The sequence below is a fragment of the Tasmannia lanceolata genome, unplaced genomic scaffold (assembly GCF_043159265.1).
Source record: "Tasmannia lanceolata isolate RefF3 unplaced genomic scaffold, GAP_Taslan_0.1 ptg000037l, whole genome shotgun sequence".
Taxonomy (NCBI): Eukaryota; Viridiplantae; Streptophyta; class Magnoliopsida; order Canellales; family Winteraceae; genus Tasmannia; species Tasmannia lanceolata.
In genome coordinates, this window is record NW_027518714.1 from 28,233,295 (window position 1) to 28,246,697 (window position 13,403).

The following is a 13,403-nucleotide window of genomic DNA, read 5'->3' on the forward strand; positions in this document are numbered from 1 at the left end:
GGGATATCTGTTCCTATTTCACATGATTTTCGCCCAAAATTCTTCGAAGTTAATAAAAATGGCATAAGAGACTGAGTGCTTGTACTTGGGCGGGTGGAGGTGCTCTTCGGGCCTTCCTCATTCGTCATTAGGTACGGACCTTTGTTTCTCTGGTTATCCGTTGCGACAGAGTATCTTTTGGGTTCCAGGGCTGACTCCCCTGGATGGCGAGTCTTTCATATTTTAGGTACGTCTTAGTTACAGGCTAGTCCCCGAATCCCGAGGTATCTCATTTATATCGTCACTCATGCTGTGAGGGGCACTCTTTCGAGAGTTCGTTGGTAGAGCTCTCCTTCACATGTGGAGATCTTAGAGGCTGTTGGGGACTCGTTTCCTCATCAATCTCGGGATCGGGGTCCACAACTTCATTTATTTTTTTATAGTAACCTGACCATATGTTGTTGATGCTGAGTTGTTTTCTTTACCTGGTTGTGAGGTTTGATATGAACTGAGGTTTGTTTTAGAAAGATTACACATAACATGTAAGTATTCAAGGCTATCTTTTACTGTTTCAAATTCTAATGATCAGCATGATCATCTTAGGAGTTATACCATTATTGAAGAATAGTTAACTAAGCTAGTGTTCATTTTGGTTAAGATCCCATTCAAATATCTGAATTCATAATTTTCATTTTGTAGACACCCCATTTTGACCGGGCCGTAAACCTCCTTGTGCAATAGAAAACCCTACCAAATCAATGAATTAGGGCCCTAAATTCCACCCTACGATAGGTTAGGGTCCCAGCCAGGTTCCAAGGGTAGGCCCGAGTAGTTACTCTAATGGCAACTATGAGGAGGTAAAATTTAGGTTACTAACAAGTTTTAATCTTTTGAAAAACTCTAACCCAAAATTGAAGATTTAAGAGATCAAAATGAAAATTAAACACACAAGTTAAATCCTAAGTGAAATGCAAAATATGGAGCAAGAGATAAGAGAGAATACACCTGAGATTTAAAGTGGTTCGGTCCTCCAACACGAGGCCTACTCCACTCCACCAACCAAACCCGTTGATGGCTTCACTATTTGATCTTCTTAACTTCGGCGAAGATCGGTGCCGATTACAATTCCAATTGCTTTTAACCTTGGTGGCAATCTTCACCACGGAGAGTGGGCTCCACTTCTCCGAACACTTGCCCGAATACAATCTTTAGAATAAAGAAAGAAAGAACAAAAAATCCCTCATAAGGGTTTACAAACTTTGTAGAAGATGTACAAATTTGAGCCTAATGATCCAAATCCTAATCTTAGAGGATGAGAGGCATAAACAAGCTTCAATCACTCTTAGGATGTTCAAATAGAGTTTTTGAGTGTTAGGATTGATAATTGTGAAGTTTAGAATGCCCATATATATAGAAGAACCAAAATATGACCGTTTGGTGGCATAGTGGTAATTCTGGCAAAAACACCAACGGCTCTTTTTTCTTCACGAAGTAGTGGTCTCGGAGTTCCGAGAAATTCCTCGGAGTTCCGAGAATTTCTCTCGGAGTTCCGAGAATTTCTCTCGGAGTTCCGGGAATACAAACAGAAGTTGGAAAAAAGCTACAGGACCAAATCTCGGAGCTCCGAAGATTTCAGTTCCGAGAAGCCTATGTGCAGCAGATTTTCAATTAATGTTTCTGGGCTTCCAACTCTACACCAAGTTGGGATTGCTATGAGGGTTCTTAAGTGTTCGAACACCACAAGGACAATCACTTAAACATTTAGGGTGTGTGAGATTAATTTATTTATGCCTCTAAAAATCTAAGCTAGGATTGGATCAATTACAAACTAAAAAAGACTTAAAATGGTCTTAACTTGCAATGCTTCAAGTCTTCTAGAGTCTTGGATTTCCGACGACTTTGGCCTTCCGAATGTGGTCCAATGAGAGCTTCTTGGCCTCAATCCAAGCAATCTTGTCTTTACACACTCAAGATCTACAACTTAGACAATCAAACACATTAGTGATGTAAAATCACTTGTGTATTGGACTCATCAAAAGAAGATGGGAATGCCAAGGTGGGAACCATTGGGCTTACAATCTCCCCCTTTTTGAAGATGACAAGCACAAGAGATTTTCCAATAAAAGCACATATATATTTCCTTACACTAGATTCTTCTCCCCCTTTGGCATCTATCAAAAAGATGGGGTAAAAGAAAATCAAAGGGATGTAATTTACAATTTTAAGCTCCCCCTTTTTCAAGGAAAAAGACAAACATAAAACTCCCCCTATTTAGAGTTTTTATTCAACACAAGAGGGGATAATTAAATAACCATAAAAAGATATTCAATTTCAAGTGCAAGCCCCTAATCTAATACACATATGAAGATAATCATATGGGGGCTTTGGGAACCCAAGATTTCTTGGTTCCACTACTATCCCTAATCTTATATGCACATTGGAATTGGTAATGACTATTGATTCGACAATAATGGCATCTAACATGAGGGTTAGATAGACTAGTCCTATCATATAATACATGATTAGGTCTATGACTAGCCTTCTTCAAGATTATGTCAATAATTTTATCACCATTTAGGAATCCATGGAGACATAATCTTAACCTTTCATTTTCATTATGAAGATGGGTTAGTTGATTTAGAAAATCATTAGTGTCATCTTAATAAGATTTGGAAGAGCTTGCCACATTTTGGAGTTTAGCAATTTGGTAAGTTTTCTCATCCAAACAACCCTTAAGGGTTTTAATCTCAAGTTTAAAATTTTCAATTTGTGCTTGAGATTTAGATATGGAAGAAGATGACTCATTTTTCAAAATATCAAATTCATTTTCTAATTTTGAAATAGATTTTTTAAGAACTTTATTTTTAAAAATTTGAGAATGCAAGGTTATGCATAATTCGTCATAAGATATGTTTCCGCTATCACTGCTTGACGAATTGCAAGATGGGTTAGAATTTACCTCATCTTCATGGGTGAGTGCCATGAAGCAAAGATCATCTTTTTTATCTTCCCCTTCGCTTGAACTTTTGCCCGACGTGCTTGAAGCATCCCAAGCGGCGACGAGACCCTTATTCTTCTTCCAATCCTTCTTTCCCTTATACTTCGAGGAAGATGACTTGAGAAGTGGACACTCCGGTCTTTTGTGTCACGTCTTCTTACAATTGTAACACCTTAATCCTCCTTCTACTTCACTTTCTTCTTTCTTCTTCGTTTTATTCTTTTTATGCTTCTTTCTTCATAAGCTTTTAAATTTTCGTAACGCTTCTTCCTCATCACTATCCGCTTCATTTGAGGATGATGAGTCCGTCTTGGAGGCCTTTAGAGCTAGAGATCGACTTTCTTTTTCTTTCTCTTTCAGCTTCTTCTCTTCTTGATGGCTAGTGAGGAGCATCTCATGAGTGATAAGAGATCCTACAAGCTCCTCCATAGTTAGCGTTTGAGATCCTTTGATTCTTGTATGGCGGTGACATTTGGATCCCAATGTGGAGGAAGTGACCTAAGCAACTTACTCACAAGCTCATCAGTAGGATAAGATTTACCAAGATTAGCTAATTCATTTGAAATTTTAGAAAATCGGGTATACATTTCGGAAATACTTTCATTTTGACCCATTCTAAACATTTCATATTTGCTCTTTAACAAGTTTATTTTGGAATCCTTGACTTGTGATGTTTCCTCATGGGTAACGGCAAGAGTATCCCAAATAACCTTGGCGGAATCAAAAAGAGCTACTCTATTAAACTCCTCCGTAGATAAGGCGCAAAACAAAGAGTTTATGGCTTTGTAATTTAAATTTGCATGCCTTTTCTCTACAACATTCCATTATTCAAATTGTTTGGAAGGCAACGTTTATCCATTTTCAACAATGTGCCAAAGCTCCACATCTATCGAAAGAAGATAGATGCGCATCATTGTCTTCCAATGTCCATAGTTGGACCCACCAAAGAAGGGAGGTGTAGTTGTGGAATGGCCTTCTAGAAGTCCGGTTCCATTTATATTTGTCATTTCACAAATAGAAAGTTGCCAACGATTTTATGATCTTTCCCTTGTTAAAATTTTAAAAAAATTTACCAAAGATTTTAAGAAAAGAAAATCTTTTAAGAGGCTAGGCTCTGATACCAAGTGAAATTCCAAGGGTAGGCCCGAGTACTTACTCTAATGGGAACTATGAGGAGGTAAAATTTTGGTTACTAACAAGTTTTAATCTTTTGAAAAACTCTAACCGAAAATTGAAGATTTAAGAGATCAAAATAAAAATTAAGCACACAAGTTAAATCCTAAGTGAAATGCAAAATATAGAGCAAGAGATAAGAGAGAATGCACCCGAGATTTAAAGTGGTTCGGTCCTCCAACGCAAGGCCTACTCCACTCCACCAACCAAACCCGTTGATGGCTTCACTATTTGATCTTCTTAACTTCGGCGAAGATCGGTGCCGATTACAATTCCAATTGCCTTTAACCTTGGTGGCAATCTTCACCACGGAGAGTGGGCTCCGCTTCTCCGAACACTCGCCCGAATACAATCTTTAGAATAAAGAAAGAAAGAACAAAAAATCCCTCACAAGGGTTTACAAACTTTGTAGAAGATGTACAAATTTGAGCCTAATGATCCAAATCTTAATCTTAGAGGATGAGGGGCATAAACAAGCTTTAATCACTCTTAGGATGTTCAAATATAGTTTTTGAGTGTTAGGATTGATAATTGTGAAGTTTAGAATGCCCATATATATAGAAGAACCAAAATATGACCGTTTGGTGGCATAGTGGTAATTCTGGCAAAAACACCAACGGCTCTTTTTTCTTCATGAAGTAGTGGTCTCGGAGTTCCAAGAAATTCCTCGGAGTTCCGAGAATTTCTCTCGGAGTTCTGGGAATACAAATAGAAGTTGGAAAAAAGCTACTGGACCAAATCTCGGAGCTCTGAGGATTTCAGTTCCGAGAAGCTTATGTGCAGCAGATTTTCAATTCATGTTTCTAGGCTTCCAACTCTACACCAAGTTGGGATTGCTATGAGGGTTCCAAACTGTTGGAACACCACAAGGACAATCACTTAAACATTTAGGGTGTGTGAGATTAATTTATTTATGCCTCTAAAAATCTAAGCTAGGATTGGATCAATTACAAACTAAAAAAGACTTAAAATGGTCTTCACTTGCAATGCTTCAAGTCTTCTAGAGTCTTGGATTTCCGATGACTTTGGCCTTCCGAATGTGGTCCAATGAGAGCTTCTTGGCCTCAATCCAAGCAATCTTATCTTTACACACTCAAGATCTACAACTTAGACAATCAAACACATTAGTGATATAAAATCAATTGTGTATTGGAATCATCAAAAGAAGATGGGAATGCCAAGGTGGGAACCATTGGGCTTACAGTATGGCTGAGGTATAGTTCTTGAGGCAATATTATTATCATAGGACAATAGAACTAAAACAGCATGGCTAATATTTGGAAATAAAAAAGACTTCAATGAGTTTCCAGAAGCTTAAGACCAGAAATAGTTAGTGTTTGGGTAAGGAAATGTTGATAATTATAATGATCTCTAAGGCCACACACTTGTCAAAACATCCAAAAAAAGGTAATACTGTTGATATTATGGTTGAACATTTATGGTACATCATGATATTAATGTGCAATGAAATCTACCATATTCCACCTTTTAAGCTTGTGGAAATCTAATTCTTTCTTCCCCGGGTCTAAATTTGGTTTGCCTAGGAATTCCAAAGTTTATACTTGATAGAAGTGGCTAAAGTTGAAGCCGTCTGGATTTATTGAATGTTCCTATTCAAGGGAAGATGGAAGAAAGATGTGTTTTAATTTTAGTTTTGCATTCTGGTTTCAAGGTGTGTAGGTGAATAGTGCAAGGATAGTGTAGGTTTTTAGGATTGAACTTTATAGATGCTTGATCATGATTTTGATGTTCTAAAGGAACTAAAGGGGCAATGAAAAGGCCTATTATCGCTTCTTCATCCTCTAGTAGACGAACCCAGTTTTTAAGTATTATAGCAAGGGCGATGATATGGACACATGAAGCCCACCCCTTTAGGAGACCATCTTAATCTCGTTAGCAAGTCACACCTTTCGGAGACTTTGCTAAGTCTCACTAAAGTCACACTTACGAGACTAACTGAGTCTCAATAGTTATTATTCGCCTACTAAGTTAAAGACCAATTTAGTCTTTTAGATATCCTATTCCTATTTATCATTGCGGGGGCGATGATATGGACACATGGAGCCACCCCTTTAGGAGACTATCTTAGTCTCGTTAGCAAGTCACACCTAGGAGACTTGCCCAGCCTCATGTTAGAACATTTTCCTTACTAATTATGGACTAACTCTGTCATTTAACTATCCTATTTATCATTCCCGGGGCAATGATAAGGTTACTTGGAGCCTATCTCTATGTCTAGGAACTTGCCAGGTCTCACTAGCATTATAGTTATCTCATCTTCTTCTAGGAGACTTGCTTTAGTCTTATTAATAACTCCCCTTAGGGTCATAGCATAGGAGTCTGTCCTTTAGCTTAGGAGTATGTCCTTTAGTCTATGAGTTTGTCTTTAGTTAGGAGTCTGTCCTATAGCTTAGAAATTCCATCACTTAGAGATTAGCTCAGTTTATTCACCTTCTTGGGATCATCATATCATTCAATTTTAGACTCTAGTTCACTTGTTCAGGAATTTTCCTTTAGTCTTTAGGGATTCTGTCCTTAGCGTTGACATTCCACCAGGTTGTAGATCACGGGGTGTGGTCTTATAGGTTCCCTTTAGTTGAAAAGGTCAAAACACTTAAAATAATAAAAACGTTGAAAAATCTAAAAGATACAGAAAAGGCTAAAAAAATACTAAAAACGTATTTCGAATAGTTGTTTCAGAACTACGTTGGCTTGATCCCTTTTTACAGGGTACGTAGGCAGCTTGGGTCCTCCCAAGTCCAGTCAAACCTTTTAAACAAATCTTGTTAAACCTTTTAAAGCAAAATTCTTCAAATCATTTCTAATCTTCAAACAAAAATCTTTTTCACAGCTTGTTTTCAAAGTTAATAAAACGGTTTTCAAAAACCTAAGCAAAAACAGTTTTCAACAAATAATAAGAAAGAAAATGATGTTGTCGACGGCACTTTGAAGTCAACGCTCTTATGAGAGTTAATTTCATTGGACACAGGCTGTAGGTAAAGATGATTGCTCTCTCGAGCCTATAAGCCTCTTTTCTTTCGCAAACCCCTTTAGTGATTCTTTTATTCTTTGACTTGTATTTTGACATGTTTAGCATAGCTTTGCTCTGATCGTGTGTTTATTTATGCTTTGTTATAGCATTATATGATCTTTCATTGCTTTGATCACATGCTTAGTTGTAGCATTATCGGTATGCTCTTATTGCTTTGATTACATGCTTAGCTGTAATATTATTTATCTCTTCCTTGCTTTGATTGCATACTTATTCACATGCTTAGCTATAGCGTTTACTTGTTTATTCTGTCTTGATTACATGCTTAGCTGTAGTTCTTTATCATTATTACTATCTGCCTATTTGCTTTTATCATTATTTGTTGATATCTGCTCATTTATTTGCTTATCTACTTAGTTGTATTATGCATATGATTGTTTACCGCTTACTTAGATGTGATGAGTTAGGATTAGTGGAGACAGGTATAACGGTTATCTGATATTGGATTGGCACTAGTCTTCTTCGCCTCCCCATGAGTGATGTGAGGATTTATTTGACATATTGTGTATGTATATGGCCTGTATATTGAGAAGGGGAGATGGCGGATTCTAGTATTCATTCTAATGTCAGGTGATACTGATATCAACCCTTCTTAGGTCATGGATGTTTTTTTCCCTTTCTTTTGTGGATGTGATTGCCCATCCGCGAGCCGTGCATGCTGTAGATATGTCGTTCTTCTTGGGGATGTAGGTTTCCATTACCTGTTTTTGCCCAAAATTTTTCAAAACTAATAAAAATGATATAAGAGACCAAGTTCCTCGGGCAAGTGGGATGCCTAACACCTTCCCCACTCGTAACCAGGCACGAACTCTTTCCTTTTCTGGTTATCCATTGCACAGAGTACTATATAGGTTCCAGGCCTAATCCTGGATGGCAATTCTTTTTTTTCAGCTTCCCATTAGATCCTTGGATCTGTGTGGGGACGTTACAGTCAGGTACGACTTGGTTCTGAGTTCTTACTCCGAATCAAGTGGTATCGAATGCCCTGGACTCATGCTGTGAGGGCATTATCTGAGAGAGCGACTGTGGAGCTCTCCAACTCATGTGGAGATCGAGAGGCCGCAGGGTCTCATCCCGCCGTCCACCTCGAGATCGGATCCCACAATGTCACTTAATTGAGAGATCAAATAAGGTTTTTATGTGACTTGAGAGACGTGCAAAGGTTTCATACAATCATATGAATTTTATAATTCGAGATTGTAAAATCATTGATTTTACAAACTAAAAGTTGGATTTTGTAAGCAAAAATCTAGATTTTACAATCCTTAAAATATACAGTCTAGGTTTAAATGTTTCAAATTTCAGTTTCGGAATGTGTTTCCGTTCCTCACCGAAACCAAAAATTCAGCCGAAATTTTGAAATTTCGAACGAAATCTAACGAAATCAAATAAAATAATATTTTATCTCGTAAAAATTTTGAACGAATTTCTGCTGAAATTTCGGGAAAATATTAAATAAAGAATAAATCTAGATTTTTTTGGAGATTTTCCTTAAGTTTCGACCAAAATTTTGGTCGAAATTTTGTAACGTTTCGAGTTTACCAAATTTTGGTTTTGGGGTTGACAAAAACCTGAAATTTAGGTCTGGAATTTCGGATTTCAGTCAAATTTAAAACCTTGGTTTTAGCTTATAAAATCCATGTATTAGCTTATAAAATCCAAGTTTTAGGTTTTAAAATCCCTGAATTTAGAATTCTCGATAATAAAATCCCTGTATCCAATCGGCTCATCAGTGTAAGAACTTATGGAGGATTTCGAATTTCTCCATATCATCAAGAGGGAGAGTGGTCGTTGGACAATCACATAAAATTGATATGAACAGATGTACCGTCATCGAGTTAGTCTATAGACCATAAGTATTGTATACGTTACTTAGAGAGATTTGTACAAGGCATCATTCAAACACATATTCTACATTCAGTGTAAGAACTTATGGAAGAGGGTTTCGAATTTCTCCATATCTTCAAGAGGGAGAGTGACCATAGCATTCACCCCCTCACTGCCCTTACTATCAGGGTAGAGGATGACAATGTCTGCATTAGGGTTCATTAAAGGGCAACTATATATGGGCCTACCCCACGGATAGTCCACGTCAGCTAACCCTAACCTCCACCAAGAGGACACAAGGACGTCCCCACGTGGGAAACCCTTGTACAATTGGCCCCAGTCCATCACCGACTTGGCATACTCATCACTCATCCGAGCCGTCCCTTCCTGGATGGCCTCTACTAGATGAGAAAAGGGGCCCACCTCTAGCTCCCTACACGTCGTGGCTCCGTAACCCATTAGGACAGCATTTCCCGTATATGAGTGTGGAAGTGGGGGCCGCATTCTCGGCCTTAGATTAACTGCAAAGAGGACACTTGTCACTTTATCTGGGCAATCACGATTTGTCGCTAGGACCTTACATCGCCATATATGAGCCGTGACCACATTGAAGCTTGTAATGGCAAGCCCACATTTGCTCCCAATCTTTGCTTTCCCTTTGAGATTGGAAATGTCACCCTGGCTTAATTGGAAAACTTTGAATATGAGATTTTCTTTTTGGGTTTCTAGCATGCTAACTTGTGGTTCACCCTTGGGTGGACTTTCAAGATTTACAAGCTCTTGGTGGGAGAATGTGACATGTGGAGGAGATCTAGCCGCTAGAAGCTGCCGGTTATTGTACGGAGAAACAGCCAAGGGTTTTCCAGCCGCGAAGGAAGCGAGGTTTTTTAGGAACATGCTGAAGCTGATACCGTCAAATGTTGTGTGATTGTTTGATACACCAATAGCGAATCCGCCACATTTGAATGAGGTTACCTGAAAATTAACTAAAAAGAATCAAAGTTTGTTGAAGTATAAATGTTTAAATAGCGCCAACTCTAACAGCTTAAGCTTTTGGAGTAACTGGTTGGAGTAACTGGTTGTTTCACATGATACCAGAGCTATTGCCTCGGGGCAAGTCCTAACTTCAAAACCCAACAGTATTGCCAAACCAAAAAAATGAGAGGCCGAGAGCTACCGCATGTGGGTGACGTGGGGGAACTATAAATGTTTAAATAACACCATCTCTTAAAGGGAGTAACTGGTTGTTTCACATGATACCAGAACTATAAAGGTTGTAACAGACAACCTTTTCTAAAGAGCTACCGCAAAAATATCAGATGGTGAAAGTTCACTGATCAAACGGTTAGGATCACTAAATTAAGTTGGATCAGGCCGGGCCAAACACAGACAAAATTTGGACCGATGTGGGTTTTTTTGTCAAAAATGAGCGAGCTGGGTGCAAGACCCCCAGCCCGCCCAATTAAAGGGAAAATTCTTGGTCTGATTAGCTTGACAGGGATAGCCCAATCGTAAAATCAAAGCAATAAAATGGAATTATTATAAGAAGTCATTTTCGCACTTTTTGACCCAAAAAGAAATTTGGGTTGGTGTATTTTCCAATTAATAATTTGGGCGGTGCTCATTAAGTTATACACTCTCATCTCATAAACTACAGACCTAAAAAATGGAATGGAATATTTAGGGTTTAATGCGATATTAGTCTTAAAAAGAAGAAAAAGTTTCGAATTAACAAAAAAGGATAGGAAAAATATGTTCAATGAATAGAACGTGTTTAATAATTTTTATTTAAAAAAATAGGTTTATGTGTATAGATGTGTGCTGTGTATCTCTCTAGATATATAACACCAAAATCCTAATAGTATTATTTACTTCAACATAAAAATTATAACCTCTACAATCAATATTGTTTTGTAGATAAAGATATAGGATGAAAATAGGAGGAATAGGGTTAACACTGTATTAAGGGTGTCAATTTTGGCTCGGGCTCGGAAGCTCGCTCGAGCTCGGCTCAAAACGAGCCGAGCTGAGCTGGCTTGCCAGGCTCGTTAAGCTTAACGAGCCGAGCCCAATTTAGGCCAGGCTCGACTCGGCTCGGCTCGTTAAGGCTCGTTAAGAATTTAATATATTTAAATATATATATTATATATTAATATATACACTAAAAGGGTTATCCAGGGAGTGAAAGGGGGAGGCAAAATATGTCACTTCATTTTTGGAACCCCATTTGTTACTTGGACCACCCCCCATAGTATAAAAAAAGTAGTCAAATTACACTAGATAGGGCTGTCCAGGGAAGATGAGGGGTGTGAACTTAGTATAACCCGAGCTCGGTAAGGCTCGCGAGCCGCTCGCAAGCCTGGCCGAGCCGAGCCGAGCTTTTGAGCTTAACGAGCCGAGCCGAGCCTGGCCAAGCTCGGCTCGGCTCGGCTCGTTTACACCCCTACACTGTATTGAACTTTTGGTTTATTTTGCTAGTAATAAAATATAACGGTGCAAAGTTGAAAAGTTTATGGAGATTTTATTGTAATTTTCAAAATTTTACGATAGTGACGTTTTGTATATGGCAAATGATATCAGCACTCCAATGTTTTGACATCAACGGTCTCCTTGTTGGTCTTTTTGTATTTAATGGTCTTGTAAGAGCTTTTTGGGAACGGTAATAACCTGTTAACAGCCTTTTAAATAGTAAAAGACAAGCTAGTAGAGCGTGATATCAAAACATTAGAGTGTTGATATCATTTCCCTAGGATTTGCTAGGGTCTCCATCCCCAAAGCCATTTCGTGGCTGGTCTGTCGCATGTCAGACGACACAGACCATTCACGAGCCAATTTCCCTTTGTATATATATATTTTTAACTTTTGCCTCAGGCCAGCCCTAACTCAACCAAACACAATCTGGTAAATCAGTTTAGATGGGTTGGCTTAGGGTTGAGGAATTTAACGACAGGCTGGGATAGGATTGAACCTCCTTGATCTTTGATCCTTGATCTTTGACCCTATGCTCGGGTTGGGTCGGGTCAGGGGGTGCGTAATGCTAACTCGGGTGGGTTGGGTTGAACCCAATCTGAGTTGCACCCCTCGATAGTACGGACTAATTGGTTTTGCTGTTGATAGCTCTTTAGAAAAGGTTGTCTGTTACAATTCGGAAAAAAACAAACCCAACAACTATATATGAAGAGAGTCAAAGAAAATAACAAACGGGGTTCGTTATCACATACTGCAGATATCATTCCCCTTCAAAAGTTCATCGTTCCCCTTCAAAAGTTAGAAGAAGAAAAGGTATAAAATTGGTTGTTGGCTTAAAAGAAGAATACCTATTCCGACATACTAGCGTCAAGGTTGTTCTAGACATCCTTCGTACCACTGCCACATGTACCAAGGTAAGGGCCTATCTGTCTTTTACATACAGGACAAGGTTTTTCTTGTCATAATTAAACAATTGGTCATTACATGCTCACTAAGGACAGCAGTTAGGGACAACCCTGCCACTGGCGTGTCTTCCTAGCAGTTCTTGAAATATATTGCATTTGCATGTTTTCCTAACCGTACAATGGTCCCTCTATAATCTATATAATATACCATACCTGAAAGGATATCAGAGGCTGTTCTTCTAATCCCATAGTGACCGGTTTTCCAAACACAAGCTGTTGAAATGCAGGATTAGGGTACACAAGGTCTCCGATCTCCTCGAGAGAGAGCCCGCTAGAGGCCACATCAAAGCGTACACCCGCGGCATTACAGTCAATCTCTAGCCGCTCTTCCCGAGGATTGAATCTCAACCGTCCGGCCAAGAAATCATATGGCTGGAGTAATTTTTCAAGAGTGGCTTTAAGATTCTCCACCACCTTTTTGGGTTGGAAATCTGGATTCGCCACAAAGAAATGGATGGTCTTGACTTCAAAATTGAGGGCTTGATCTATGTTAGAGAGGAACATAGACCTCTTTTTGGTATCGACCATCGGATAGACGGTGTTTGAACTATGGACGGTGATCTTGAGGTCTTGAAGGAGAGTTAGTTGTTCTTGGCCTAGGTTTCCCATGAGTGAGGAAGTGGGGGGAATGTAATAGGGAGGGAGTGTAATAGTGAGGTTGGTTTTAGGGTATTTGTAAAGGTCATGAAATGATTTTAAGAAGTTGTTGGAGCAGTTCAAAAGGAACATTTATGTGGGTTGTAATAGAGCCATGTAGTACCAGCCATAAAGAGGATGAGATAAGAATCTAGTACAGAACAACGATAAATCCATGCCATTCTAACCGAAACATTTATGTGGTTTGTTATAGAGAAATGTATTGCCAGCCATAAAGAGGATGAGGTAAGAACCAAGTACAGAACAAAGATAAATCCACCCCTTTTTAACCGTTGTATCTCTC

The 13,403-nt window shown here is 38.8% G+C and overlaps 1 protein-coding gene across 1 annotated transcript; it reads right to left on the reverse strand.

Annotated features, from left to right (window-relative positions):
* Nucleotides 1–8,986: 8,986 nt before the first annotated feature.
* Nucleotides 8,987–13,150, reverse strand: LOC143861697 (acyltransferase GLAUCE-like). The gene is made up of 2 exons (XM_077372570.1): nt 12,617–13,150; nt 8,987–10,004 (listed from the first exon to the last, which is right to left on the reverse strand). The coding sequence occupies exons 1-2, from the start codon at nt 13,070–13,072 to the stop codon at nt 9,120–9,122; spliced, it is 1,341 nt and encodes a 446-aa protein (XP_077228685.1). The 5' UTR covers nt 13,073–13,150; the 3' UTR covers nt 8,987–9,119.
* Between the last annotated feature and the right edge of the window lie 253 nt (nt 13,151–13,403).